The 13,403-nt window shown below is 41.5% G+C and overlaps 1 protein-coding gene across 12 annotated transcripts in view; it reads right to left on the reverse strand.

The window, feature by feature from the left end:
- Positions 1-5,043: 5,043 nt before the first annotated feature.
- Positions 5,044-13,403, reverse strand: part of Utrn (utrophin) — a 502,827-nt gene continuing 494,467 nt past the window's right edge. For 10 of the 12 annotated variants that reach the window (XM_087636075.1, XM_087636021.1, XM_087636135.1 and 7 more), the window contains 2 exons: positions 10,493-10,515; positions 5,044-7,047 (listed from right to left, as the gene is read on the reverse strand). In XM_087636075.1, the coding sequence (XP_087492201.1) occupies positions 7,039-7,047; positions 10,493-10,515 (32 nt within the window). In that variant the 3' untranslated portion in view covers positions 5,044-7,038. 12 annotated transcript variants of the gene reach the window in all.

The following is a 13,403-nucleotide window of genomic DNA, read 5'->3' on the forward strand; positions in this document are numbered from 1 at the left end:
TGCTCTTTTGAGAGCAGCACCCCTGTAATGCAGAAACATATACTGGGGGCATGGGGTGCAGCCACAACTGTATAGGAACAGACTCAGCTCCATCCACTTCCCATAACCGTTAATGCAACCGTTTGCATAGCACTGTGTTTACCTGCAAGATTAGAAACACCCTGAAGGGAACAAGAATACCCTTGGTGGTTGGGGATTTAGCTCAGCGGTAGAGCACTTGCCTAGCAAGCGCAAGGCCCTGGGTTCGGTCCCCAGCTCCGAAAAAAAAAAAGAAAAAAAAAAAAGAATACTCTTGGCAGGGAATAGGGAGGCAAAGTTTAGAACAGAGGCAGAAGGAACACCCATTCAGAGCCTGCCCCACATGTGGCCCATACATATACAGCCACCAAACTAGACAAGATGGATGAAGCAAAGAAGTGCAGGCCGACAGGAGCCGGATGTAGATCGCTCCTGAGAGACACAGCCAGAATACAGCAAATACAGAGGCGAATGCCAGCAGCAAACCACTGAACTGAGAATGGGACCCCCGAGGGGCTCGAGACCCCATATGAACAACAATGCCAAGCAACCAGAGCTTCCAGGGACTAAGCCACTACCTAAAGACTATACATGAACTGACCCTGGACTCTGACCTCATAGGTAGCAATGAATAGCCTAGTAAGAGCACCAGTGGAAGGGGAAGCCCTGGGTCCTGCCACGACTGAACCCCCAGTGAATGTGATTGTTGGGGGGAGGGTGGTAATGGGGGAGGATGGGGAGGGGAAGCCCATGTAGAAGGGGAGTGGGAGGGGTTAGGGGGATGTTGGCCCGGAAACGGGGAAGGGGAATAACAATTAAAATGTAAATAAGAAATACTCAAGTTAATAAAGATAAAAAAAAAGACAGAAAAAAAATCAAATAAAATATCCAATATTTCAAAAAAAAAAGAAAGAAAGAAAGAAAGGAAGGAAGGAAGGAAGAAAGAAAGACCCTGAGGCAGAGACTCCCTCTGTTTTTAGCAATTTGGACAGTGATTTTATTTTTTCTGTAATAGTCTAAAATATATGGCCAAATTTTAGTCGAAAAAAACCACCATTTTGATGCCCATTTAGCATTTTCCATTAAATTATGAAGCTGTTTGACTCTCATCTATTTATTTATTATTATTGAATTGCGTGGACAGCAAACATTCTTGTTTTGTGACAAACTGCTTCTGAAATTATTGGAGTGATAAACCAGCTCGAGACAGAGGAGCTGGGACTAGGAGAACAGCACACATGAGAATCGTGTGCTCCAGGTGTGGGCACAGGTACACCATGTGTGACCTCCTATAGCTGTCCATGAGGTGAACACAGCTCACAGTGCAGAGTATAACAAATGACCCTGTACTGGGTTTTGATAAGCTCCACTTGAGCCAGACTTAACATTAGAATGGTTTAAGCCTCCCCAGTAGTTTAAGTAGTGACATTTTTAATTTCAACTAAATTAAAGCAGAAAAGGTTTTAAAACAATAATTAATTTACACTAAACATTTCAAAGTCAGGATCTTAAGGTTCAGGGAAAATGGTCTTAAGAGAAAATATTGGGTACTCATTGTAATTACATCCCACAGTAAGGTGGAAACTTGTCCCTTTATAGTGATATAACAGTCCCATGCATCACTGTAAGTAGGCTAAGGAATGAGCACTTATCTGGTAAAATACTTTGATGTCAGTGGAGATGTTTCTGAAAGAAATTAGCATTTGAAATGCCAGACGCAAAGACTTCTGGTGTGGGGAGGGTCAAGCCTGTCCACTAGGAGCTACAGTGGAGTGAAAACAAGGATACACTGATTCTTTCTGCTTGACCTGGGAGAGCCACCCTCTGCTGCTTCTGCCTCTCTGGTCATGTGAGTCCAAATCAGACCTATGTTTTCTGTCTCCCTGGTTCCTGGGGCTCGGACTGAAACAACACCTACCAGGACATCTGCCTGCAGACAGAATGGTAGGGTTTCTTAACCTGCCTAAGAGTGTGAAGTGATCTTTCAAGATAATTTTCTACATCTGTCTCTCTTTCCATCCCTTGAATATGTTTCTTGAGGAACCTTGACAAGCAGAATAAGAAATTCAGTATTTTTGACTTCTGGAACTTCTGGAACAGAGGTAGGCAAAGGGCACACTGTCAGTTAATTTTCCAAATTTCCCTACATACAAAGTAGTCAAAAAGAGACTAGTAAATAAGCTGTCTGCAAAGGAATTCCTGGAACCAAGTGCAAGTGGAGTGCAAATGCTAGTTTTTGTTTTGTTTTGTTTCGTTTTGTTTTCAAGAGAGGGTTTCTGTGTAGCCCCAGCTGTCTTGGAACTAGCTTGATAGACGGACCAGGCTGGCCTTAAACTCAGAGATCTGCCTGGTTCTGCCTTCCAACCGCTAGGGTTAAAGGCACGTACCACCACCACCCAGCTGAGTGGAAATATTCTACAATGCTACAGTGTAAAGGTTTCTGAGATGAGAGCTCTGGCCAGTTTGAAAGCTTATGCAAATTTCATGCCTCCAACTACATGCATGGGATGCTGGGGAACAAATACATCACTGCTCATCTGGCAAAGTGAGGAAGCTCCCATGTAATATTCTACCTAAGATATTTAATTCAGTCTGACTTTTTTTACTCTATTTTTAAATCTAAAGTCTCTCCGTGTTCCCTAATTTTACTGTTACATTTGATTTCTCTTTTTTTTTGTTTTTTGCTTTTTGTTGTTGTTGTTTTTTGCCACAGATATGCCAAGTTTTCCTGTCCTCTGAGGGACTTGGAGAGACTTAATACACATTAATTTAATTACTGTCTTAAATTTTAATCATACAATAAAATGCCTTTTGATCACATTCTTTCCCTTTCCCCAGATCCCTCTAGATAATACACTAATTTTAAAAAAAACAAAACCCCAAAACTTTCAACAAACAAGGACAGACAGACAGACCAGCAAGCTGTGTTCCAGCAAGATAGCAAGTGAAGACGAGTCATGGAATACACCCAAACCTGCAAGGACTGATTTTTAAAGCCATAACTGTGACTTAAAAAAGAGCAACATAGAAATAAATCAGAAAAAAAAAAGGTGGCAAGGAGATACTTTTCTCTTCCGTTCCACTGAGGTGATAAGACACCTGAGGAAGCAGAGAGTTTAGTACTCTGGCCCCAAGTTCTCTGCTTCATATCCCCTAGACCCTGCATGAAGGGAAAGAAAATGTCCCTAACTCATTGTGTGCATTGAAACTGCAGCTCTTTGAGGCTTCTCTCCGTGAGATGGTATCAACTCTTCCACAGCCTTGAGTTTTCTTTGCCCAAACCCTCCACACAGCTCCACACAGGCTGAGACCAGGTTGACGTAGCAGCGATGAAAGAACGCAGTCCAGTTTCTGTAACCATGCTAGGCTATCGAGATATATCAGTCAACACACAGCCCAGCCTAGAACTGAGAGCAAACCAGCCACCATCAACACAGGCCTCTGGAGATCAGAGGTAAGTGTAAAAGTCTCACTGAGATTACAGGACGCCTTCCTGGGTGAGCCTAACCATACATCTCATGAGCTGAACCATCGTTTATTGGTGAAATTTGATGGCTGCCGTTCACCATCATCATGGGATAATGGCTGTCATAGGCACTGAACACACTGAGAGTGTGTGCAGGCTCTTTGCCTCTACGGGAAATCTGTTCCGTTAACAAGAGCTTCAGATTAATCAAGTTAATTGGGTTTTATAGTCAGCACCCAGGTTTCAGTGGTAGTGATGGTATTTTGGTGGGTTTTAACTATTGACATGGGGAAGCCATTTGACGAGTCTGTCTGCTCAAACAGCAAATAGACATCAAGGGCAACTATGTCATTTAAATTAGTGAGAATGTCAATGTCAGAGAATAAGGTGATGGGTAAATACAGAAACGAAGCTCTTCTGGTTGTCTCTCCCCTTTCCAGAGACAACTCAGTAAAGTCACTGGAAACTAATGGTGTCCTTAGGAATTATTAATGTGAGTGATATTTCATAGTAGATGAGATATTCAAAACACTAGTTTCTGTTCTCTCTTTTAATCATACATGATGGGAGAATCTTCTAATTCTCAGTGAGCTGCTAAGTTTAGGGTTCAATAAATTCTTGACACTGTTTTGCACTTGAGAGCTTCAGAAGCAAATTATATCTGATGCCAGACTGTATATAAATACAGTATATTTATTGTATATTGTCTTGCATATTTATATATTATACGTATACTGTATATAAAACACAATAAAACAGACGGTACCAATGGTAACTTTAGAGTTTGTGGTGTTTGCATGAGAAGGATATTTCCATGCCCAGTTCTTGGTTGGTGCAACTGTGTGGGAAGGATTAGGAGCTGTGTCTCTGGGGGCGGGCTTTGAGATATCAAAAGCCTATGCCACTCCAGCTCTCTCAGTCTGTCTCTGTCTTTCTCTGCTTTAGATTTGCCCATCAGTTACAAGCTCTTAGCTACTTCTCTAGCACCCTGCCGGCCCGCCAGCTGCCATTCTCCCAACCCTGAGGAGCATGGACTCCAATCCTCGAGAACCATCCGTCTCTACGTTGTAGAGACATTTTCTTTTCTAAGTTGTCTCAGTTAACAGCAATACCACATAAAAGACTAACTGTATATAGCATATATACGTATATATGTATATATTAATATAGTACATATATATATAACTAAATAAAAATACATATATCAATAGAAAACTAAGAGTCTAGTGATGAGAGCGGATTTGAGAGAGTAACCAGATAAATCTCAGCATCACCAAGTTCTGAAAACGAAGGTACAATAGCCTTCACAGATATACTTAAAACATCCATTTTCCCTAGCAATAGGTTTTGATTTGTACAGGAAATTGAAAAATAGATAATCATACGTACATGCAAGAAAGGAGAGATAATGAGTAAATGGAGACTAGTTTAGTGTATAGGAGAGATAGTTTCAGGAAATACGTAGATTTATCAGAATATATATCATCTTACAGCTAGCTTTCATCACATACATTCAAAGATCAGATTCCATTAGTGAACACAGCCAAACATCAAAGTCATTTTGTGTTAAAATTACTTTTATTCAGGATGAAAAATACAGTATGTAACAGATTAGATGACAGTCTGTGATTAGATTTCTTTTTAACCACATATTTCAAATGAACAATACACTTATTTCTCATCGTGGTTACTGTAATATATTTTTATTCATTACTCAGAAGGTTACAATGTAGTGTTTTGTGTAGCTTTTTCTGTAATAGCAGGTAGAGATCATTTTTGCATACAAACACAGGCAGGAAATAAAAGAATACACGACTCCTCAAAGCAAGAACAAGAAAGACACCAAATCTACAACTTGGGGTTCTGAGTTCAGGGAGTTTTTTTGTTGATGTTGTTTAAACAGGTGCTTTCTGGGTATGAAATGGTCTGATGAAAGCTCTAGGCTTTGCACACTGCGGCATATAAAGCTATGTCCAACACGATGGAGGAGGATGGTTCTGAGGTAGAAAGGTGATCATGGCTCTCCTCTTATATAAAACAATTCTCTTCGTCTCAAAATATCTATGCTGCAAATAGACACCCTTGTCCCCCCAACCCACCCAACCAATCCTAAAAGAATAGCGATTTCTAACTTTCAGCCTCCTTCCCAGTGAAAGAGAACATAAACTTAGCATGTCCTGATGTTTTAAAAGCATATATGTTTGAATCAAAACATATTACCTTTACTTTTATTTTTGGTTTCTCTAAAATTGGTAATTAAATGTTAAATTAAAAGAAAAGGAAAGGCAAAACAAGTAAATATCTAGTGAACGCGCTCAGAAGTAGAGGCAAAGATACAATCATCCCAGCGTTAGTTTCATTCTTGAGAAGCAGTGGTGTGGACTTGTGATTGACATCCTTCCCAGATGTGCTGCTGGTCAAGTGAGGGGGGGTCATGACGTCTGACTGACTGCTCCAGAGCTTCAAATGAGACAGTCGCTAAGTATCTGTCTGCTTTCGTAAAGGAAACGACCAGAGCTTTCAATGCTTACAGAGAACTTGAGAAAAAAAATACAAAAACAACAATAAAAGTCTACTCAAAGGAAACTGAAGACCATGATGTGCTCTGGTCTCACAATGGGCAAAGTCTGCTGTGTGTTCTATAACGAAAAACCAAGGTTGCAAGTACTGGGAGAGGTTGTTTCTAACAACTTTGTTTTCTAGGTCGAAATGAAAATATGCTTAAATGGCAAGCCTTGGTAAAATAATTTTTTGAGACTATTGCAATGCATTCTTCTTTATTATAGAGATTACAAGATGAAATAAATAAAGATGTCAAGATCTACTTACAAAAAAAAAAGGAATGAAAACAGGAGAAAATATACCCTAGCAGCTTACCATTTAAGTCCACAGGATTTTTAGTGTAGTGATCCAGTGGTTATTAAAGGACTGTGTACGACGTTGACTCAAGTTAAATCGTATAGTCAGAATTGCTGCCTACTCCACACAGATAAAATATTTGATTCAAATATATGAACTTAAGGATTTGGCCAAATTATAGAAACAAATACATAGAATCTATTTGGTTGTGTGGCTGATGAATTTATAAATAAACCAAGCATAACTATAAAACAGTCGAATAATAAATGAAGTTATACAAGGTTAATATGAACAGCAGAAGGAATGTAATAATGTGAAGAGGTCTAGTTCTTATGCAATTTTTCTCTCAGTTATTAAAAAGACAGTTTCATATTAGAAAGCCCCCACCCACTTTCCCATGGCTGTGTGTATTATACAAATCAGTGACAAATGCTTTACCACCTCCAAATACTTCTCTGTTCATTAATTTACAGTTGCATAGAAAGGGGAGAAGGAAACAATAATATACGTTATTATAAAAACAAAGCATCCTTTTCTCTTTGGATAGTCGGTGTTTGATTCCCTCAGTAGAACACCTGGTCAGCACTCAAAGGCAAGTGTCTGGGAGCCACGGAGCATCAGGTTGAATGGGGTTGGCATTTGCAGAAGAGGGCAATACTGAAGGTCGGGAAACGTTGGTTGGCTGGATAAATGCTTCAAATTGCCTGTGGCAAGGGAAAACACCAAGGTCAGAACAACATTTGCATAAGGACATTTAGGGAAAGATAATTTGACAGTTCTTCAGGGGAAAATAAGGGCTTCTTTCAGAACTAACCAAAACTTTATATGATTGTGTTCAAAGGGAGCCCTCCCCCCACTTCCCACGTGATTTCTGCTCCCTAGGATGAGGACATTTCGTTCACCCTGAAGTCACATGGTCAGCTATTAATTACTGTAGTCAACTCCAACAGAAAGGCAGAGGGCAGGGGTGTCCAGATGTCTTTTTTTTTTTTTTTTTTGCCCAGGCTAGAAACCCAGGTAAAATTGAGAGGTCTTAGCTTCTTGGGAAAGGTAGGTATGATATATGTGTTAGGCTACCAAGAGATACCCAACTCTTCCTGGGAAAATAGGAGAAGTCTCCCAGAGAGGGACTCCTGCCGTAGAGAGGAGACGGAATTGTAATCCAAGGAGTCCACTAAATGGAAAATGCCCAGGTATCTCAATACAGGCCACAATAAGGAAGTGACATCACAGTTTCCATGGGGGACGGCAAGCGATTCATCTTTTAAAAGTACTGAAGTTAGACATAGTTTTAAAAACTACTCCAAAAGGGAATAACCTAAAAAAAAACAAAAGAAAACAAAACCACCCTTGCCTCATGGAATTGTGTGAGCAATTTGGGGACTCCCAGGAAAAATTCCCTACCTACCCTTGCTTCTCATTCTGTGGAAGACCTTGACATGAAATTCTGCTTTTCTGGACTTGGAGGGAATCCATAAACTAGCTGCTGGCACAGTTCCCCAAGTGGCTTTCCTCCTCTCAGATCTACCGGAAGTCACTTGAGTCTTCCTTCCAGCCTATTCTCATCAAACTTGCTTTTGCATTGGACATTTTGCTGTTCCAAAGGAGACCAAACCCAGCCAGTGCTCACTGGTTTGAAGCTACTGGATACTGAGGTGAGCCCCTCCTGGAGAAGCAGATATGGAAGCTGTCTCGGGCATATGGTCTAATTTTTTTCTAGACTGGGGGTCATTGCAACCACAGTTAAAGTATTTTGAAAACATAGACAGAGAAGGCTAAGTTCCACGTGGGAAGGGACTGTGTTATACATTCATATCACTAGCTAAAGCTTTGGTGCTAACTTACTGCTGAAAAGACAAATTATTTTCATGTATTCTCTTAATTAGAGTGTGGATGCATTTATTAAGTAGATGTACCACAGCTCTCTTTTTAGGCAGAATTATAAAAAGTGGAATTTTGAAAGTCTAAATGTATATAATTCTAGAAATAAAAGCATGGCACAATCATCCAGGAGAAAATGGACAGTTTTTATGACTTTTTGCCTTGACCCAGCATATGGAAAACTCCACAGGAAAAGAACAGAAGGTAGAGGATGGAAACTAGAGAGAAAGGAGACTCCTATAAGGAGGCTTGAGTTTACTGTACCCACCAGGGTGCTATATGGTCAGGAACAATATAGTTCTTCAACTCAATTTCTTCAAATCTAAGACCAAAGAGGAAGGCCTTCAAGTTCACTCTCTGCTTTAAATCCTGAGCTTTGTGTTTGAGGGTTAATGAGAAGATCCCATCTCCCTCCCTGACCTGTATCTCTACTGCCATGACCTCACCACAGGAGCCATGGGAACTGAACCCTTAGTCTTCCTCTCAGTTCTATCACATGCTCCTATTTCCCATTTGCCCTCCCATCCCCTCTGCTCTGTACCATACTGAGATCTGCACACTCCTCAGGGTGTTTCCATTCCTGGTCCTCACTAGTTCTTCAATCTCCCCTGCTGTGCTCTCTACGTCACCTGATCCATCACCAATGAAACCCACACTTTCTACTCTAACTGGAACACGTCCTTCCCTGATGACTAGAATGAGCATGCAGGTCTTAAAGACAGATTCTGGATAACCTTAAGATACCTATAACTCTTCCCTCGGTGCTCCTTCATATAACCCTGGGCCTCTTACCAAGTCCTACAGAAGATTTCAGGGTGAATGTCATTGTTTTCTCCCTAAAATGCTCATTTGAATTTCACATCATTAGAGTCCAGCGAGCCATTGTGCAGTTCTCTGTGGGACCCTAAACCACGTCCATTCATCTCTCAGAGAGCGAATATCTCAATGTCACCCATGCTGAGGCTATTTGTAAAGCCTCAGGGTTTCAACATCCATGAGGATGATTCTGCCAATACTTTGGCCTCTCTGTTAAGGATCCCACCCATGCACACAAATGTCCAAACCCAACCATTATCTTTACTTACATCCTGCTAGTACTTCATTTTCTGTTACCACACATTCAGATGGTCATTCTTTAATTTTAGCTTACTTGTGCTAGGATGGTGACACCCCTCCTCTGACAGTATAAGACATAGATCATTGCCTCTCTTCTCCCAATGATTGTCCAGAACATGTCCTTCCTTCTCTCACAACTAAACTCAAGACTCTGGGTCAGTTCTTTAAAAATCACTTCTTTGATCTTTCTCTTAAACTATTATACTGAACTGGCTTAACACAGTCAACTTTCCAAAAATCAGTTACTACAAAACTAGTCAACTGTGGTGTTTTTGCTTATGAACTTGAATGTGGCTTTAGGTCAACATAGTCATTGAGATATGTGGCATACAAAGCCGTGTTCCCTAACAACGACCTTAGTCATACTCTGTTTTGGAGTGTGACTCCCTGCACGAGAGCACACCTTCCCATCTCTCCTTACACCTCTGATGGTCCTTCTGCCACCTCCTTTCCTTTTAAAATCCTTGCTTCCAATGGACCAGGACAATGGGTGTCATCAGAAGATGCTAACCCTATCTACTGTGTCATGGTCTGCTTTACAGATACCTGTCTTCTAGCCAAGACCCCAGTTCCACCTGCCAGTAAGATGAGACAGTGTTCACTGTTTTCAAAGGACTCATACATCCATACAAGAAAATGTTTTCTAAAGATCTGTTTTGGCCCCGTGGTATATTTTAACTAATGGTTCTTTGTAAGGAACAAGACAAAACTGAAAGCTAGTGGGTTACAGCTTCCAGAAAAGCTCAATGGAATTTGTAAACGAAAAAATGGCAACTCTATTTTCATTGGAGTAATGATCTCGGCATTAACCTTGTGGTACCAGGGTCAACATCAGTGCTCTGTGACAAACGTGGGAGATTCAAGGTCAGACAGATCTACACGGAGAGACTTGCACAGTAGAGAGCAAGGAATGAGAACCAAGATCCAACAGGGGTACTTTGGGTGCCTCACAGAATCTGGTTTGGGAACCCCACGGCCCCACCCAACATCTTCAAAGCAACGATCGGTTGAACAGAATCAGGTAACTCTTAAACATCAAGCAGTTTTGCTCATTTATGTGGAGAATGAAGTAAGACTAAATCAATAGCGGCTAATGTGCTTACGCCGGGATGGGATCATGAGAGTGAAGTCGATCGACCCATTAACTCTTACCTGTGGCCTGCTGGGGACATTTGCTGAAAAAGAAAATAGAAGAAAGCAATTGAGGACTTTACTATTGCTTTGTGCCCTCCATTCTCATGCATTCAAATATGTAAAATGCTCTTCAGAGAGAGAGAGAGAGAGAGGCAGAGAGGGAGAGAGAGAGGCAGAGAGAGAGAGAGAGGCAGAGAGTGAGAGGCAGAGAGAGAGGCAGAGAAAGAGAGAGAGAGAGGCAGAGAGAGAGAGAGAGAGGCAGAGAGAGAGAGAGAGGCAGAGAGAGAGAGAGAGACAGACAGACAGACAGACAGACAGACAGACAGAGAACAGCTCTGCCCTCACAGGGATGCTAGCAGCAAGTAGGGGCAGCCACCCCGGCCCTCTGGCGAAATGCTCTAACCAAGGCCCGTCTCCTCAGTAAGTGTCTCATATTCCATGAAATTTGAAAGACAAACATTCTAAAAGGAAAAATAGGAAAAAAACCAAAACCCCACACAAAAACGTATGCTAGCTCTTTGAGAACATATTACCTAAAACATTCTTAGTTTTGTAGAAGAGAAAAAAAATCTTAAAATTTCATTTTATAACTATGTCATATATCTTTTGGCTTATGTGTAATAAGTACAGAGGGGATCCTATGTAGTGGGCTGAATATACGCTTCAATTCTGAGCAAAAGGACGTCAGAGGGAATTAGTATTTTCTGTGCACCTTGGCACACTCCTGCTGGAAGCTGTGGGAAGATGCATGAGTGAAAAGGCTAGTCTACTCTTCAGCAGTCTTCTGGACTGGGACCAACAGCAATGCCTTACACGGGTTCAGGTAAGAGCAGAGATGGCAGCTCAGGGTGCCTACTAATCCTCCCATGTCTTCCTTGTCACAGAGCCCTTGACAGAAGCCGATGTCGCGGGCTTACTGAGAACTGGCACTACCATGTGTTTCCTAGATCTCTGCCTTGTCAGGTTCATGTCCCTTGTTGCTGTGATCTCCATTACAAAAGAATCCAGAGAATATAGTGAGTGTAGTCTAGAAGACAAAGCCGATGACAGCGCAGGGTGGAGCCCCTCTGAGGAACAGCAGTGGTCCAAGAGACCACTGTCCACACCGACATTTTACCTGGGCTTCCACTCGTTCTCAACCTTCCTAATGCTGTGACCCTTTAATACAGTTCCTCATGCTGTGGTGACCCCAAACATAAAATTATTTTCATTGCTGCTTCATAATTTTGTAATTTTGCTACTGTTGTGATCTGAAGTATAAATATCTGGTACACAGGACTGATATGAAGGCCATGTGAAAGAGTCATTCAACTCCCAGGTTGAGAATTGTTGCTTTCTAGAAAAAGAAATCCCAGGGCTGGAGACACTCAGCTCAGCAGTTAAGAGCACTGGCTGATGGCACCCATATTATAACCCACAATGGTCTGTGCCTCCAGTTCCAAAGGATGTGATTCCTTCTTCTAACCTCTATTGTCACTATATGCACATGGTACACAGACATGGATACAAGCAAAACGTTCATGCACATAAAATAAAGAGTAAATAATTCCTTTAAAACCATTGCTGAACAAGTGGCTTTTCCTGAGGAAATCTGACCTGTGCAACTGATTGTCCCTCACAGGAGAGAGAAGGGATATGCCTTTGTCCTCAATGCCCAGGAAGTTTGGGATTCTTATAGCCTTCCAGGCAGGATGTCTACCTTCTTCTAATGCCAGAAACATGATTTTGGACCCATTTTTGTTGTTGCTATCGTTGTGAACAATAATTAAAGTCTTCCTGCTTCACTGTTTTGCCTTATAGGCCGTTGGCTGTGTCCTCTAAGCCTGCTAATATTTAATGCTTTCACTGCAGATTCATACTCAATGTAGGGGAAGGGAGGAGAAGACTTGCTTTCTGATGATGGCAATATTTATCCTTGGCCGAAGAGGGGGTGTCTCTAATAACCTAGTATGTTGCATGCTTCCAATCCCTCATTTTCCTGTGAGGAGGAGGAAGAAAAGACATCTGTGACCCACAGTGTGTCTTTGTGAGGAGAGAGAGAGACAGAGAGATAGAGAGAGGTGGGGGAGGCTAGAAGGATATCCTCTTTGTGATGGCCTGGAAGAATGTGAGCCCTGGTGTTTGGGAGAACCGGGGTAACACAAGCCTAGTCCTACAAGGTGTGTCCCTTCAGAGAAAAAGAGAGTGAACCCATGTGTGCAAGTGAGCTATGCCCCCAGGGCAGGTGAGTTGGATTCTTAGTAAGGACGTGTTACAAATGCATGCTCCATCCGGAAGACAGTTATGGTTCTCTCTTAAATAATGGATATATAATGGTCAGAAGTCTAATCTATTTTGCCTTCCTATCTCTATTAATCAAATGGAACATCATAGGCAGTCCCTGGAACAGGCTGTGTTAAAAGAAAATTAGGTAATCATTGTGCTTTTGTTAAGTCTTGAGTTTTTGATGGATAGCATTCAAGCCTGACAAATGCAGGATGCTCACAGCGGAAACACCCAGGTAAGTTAGCAATAATTCTAAAAGCATTACTTCTAGCAGGAAAAGAAGAAAGAAAGAAAGAGAGAGAGAGAGAGAGAGAGAGAGAGAGAGAGAGGGGGAGGGAGGGAGGAAGGGAAGGGAAGAGAGGGGAAGGGAGGGGAAGGGAAGGGAAGGGAAGGGAGGGGAGGGGAAGGGAAGGGAAGGGAAGGGAAGGAAGACAGACTTTACTTACTATAAATATTCCACATATTTGAACAACATAAGCAAATGATATCATTCTAACAAAGAAATAGTTATAGTCATTAGTAGAATCTTCTACTACACGATTGGATAATTGTTAACACACATCAAATTCAATTCTTTAACTCTTAGGATTACATGGTGATGGCTGTGTCTTTGCTTCGAGATTCAATTGTCATTTTTAAAAGGTCATGATTCAAAGACGCCACC

The sequence above is a fragment of the Rattus norvegicus genome, chromosome 1 (assembly GCF_021556685.1).
Source record: "Rattus norvegicus strain SHRSP/BbbUtx chromosome 1, alternate assembly SHRSP_T2T, whole genome shotgun sequence".
NCBI classification, from domain to species: Eukaryota; Metazoa; Chordata; class Mammalia; order Rodentia; family Muridae; genus Rattus; species Rattus norvegicus.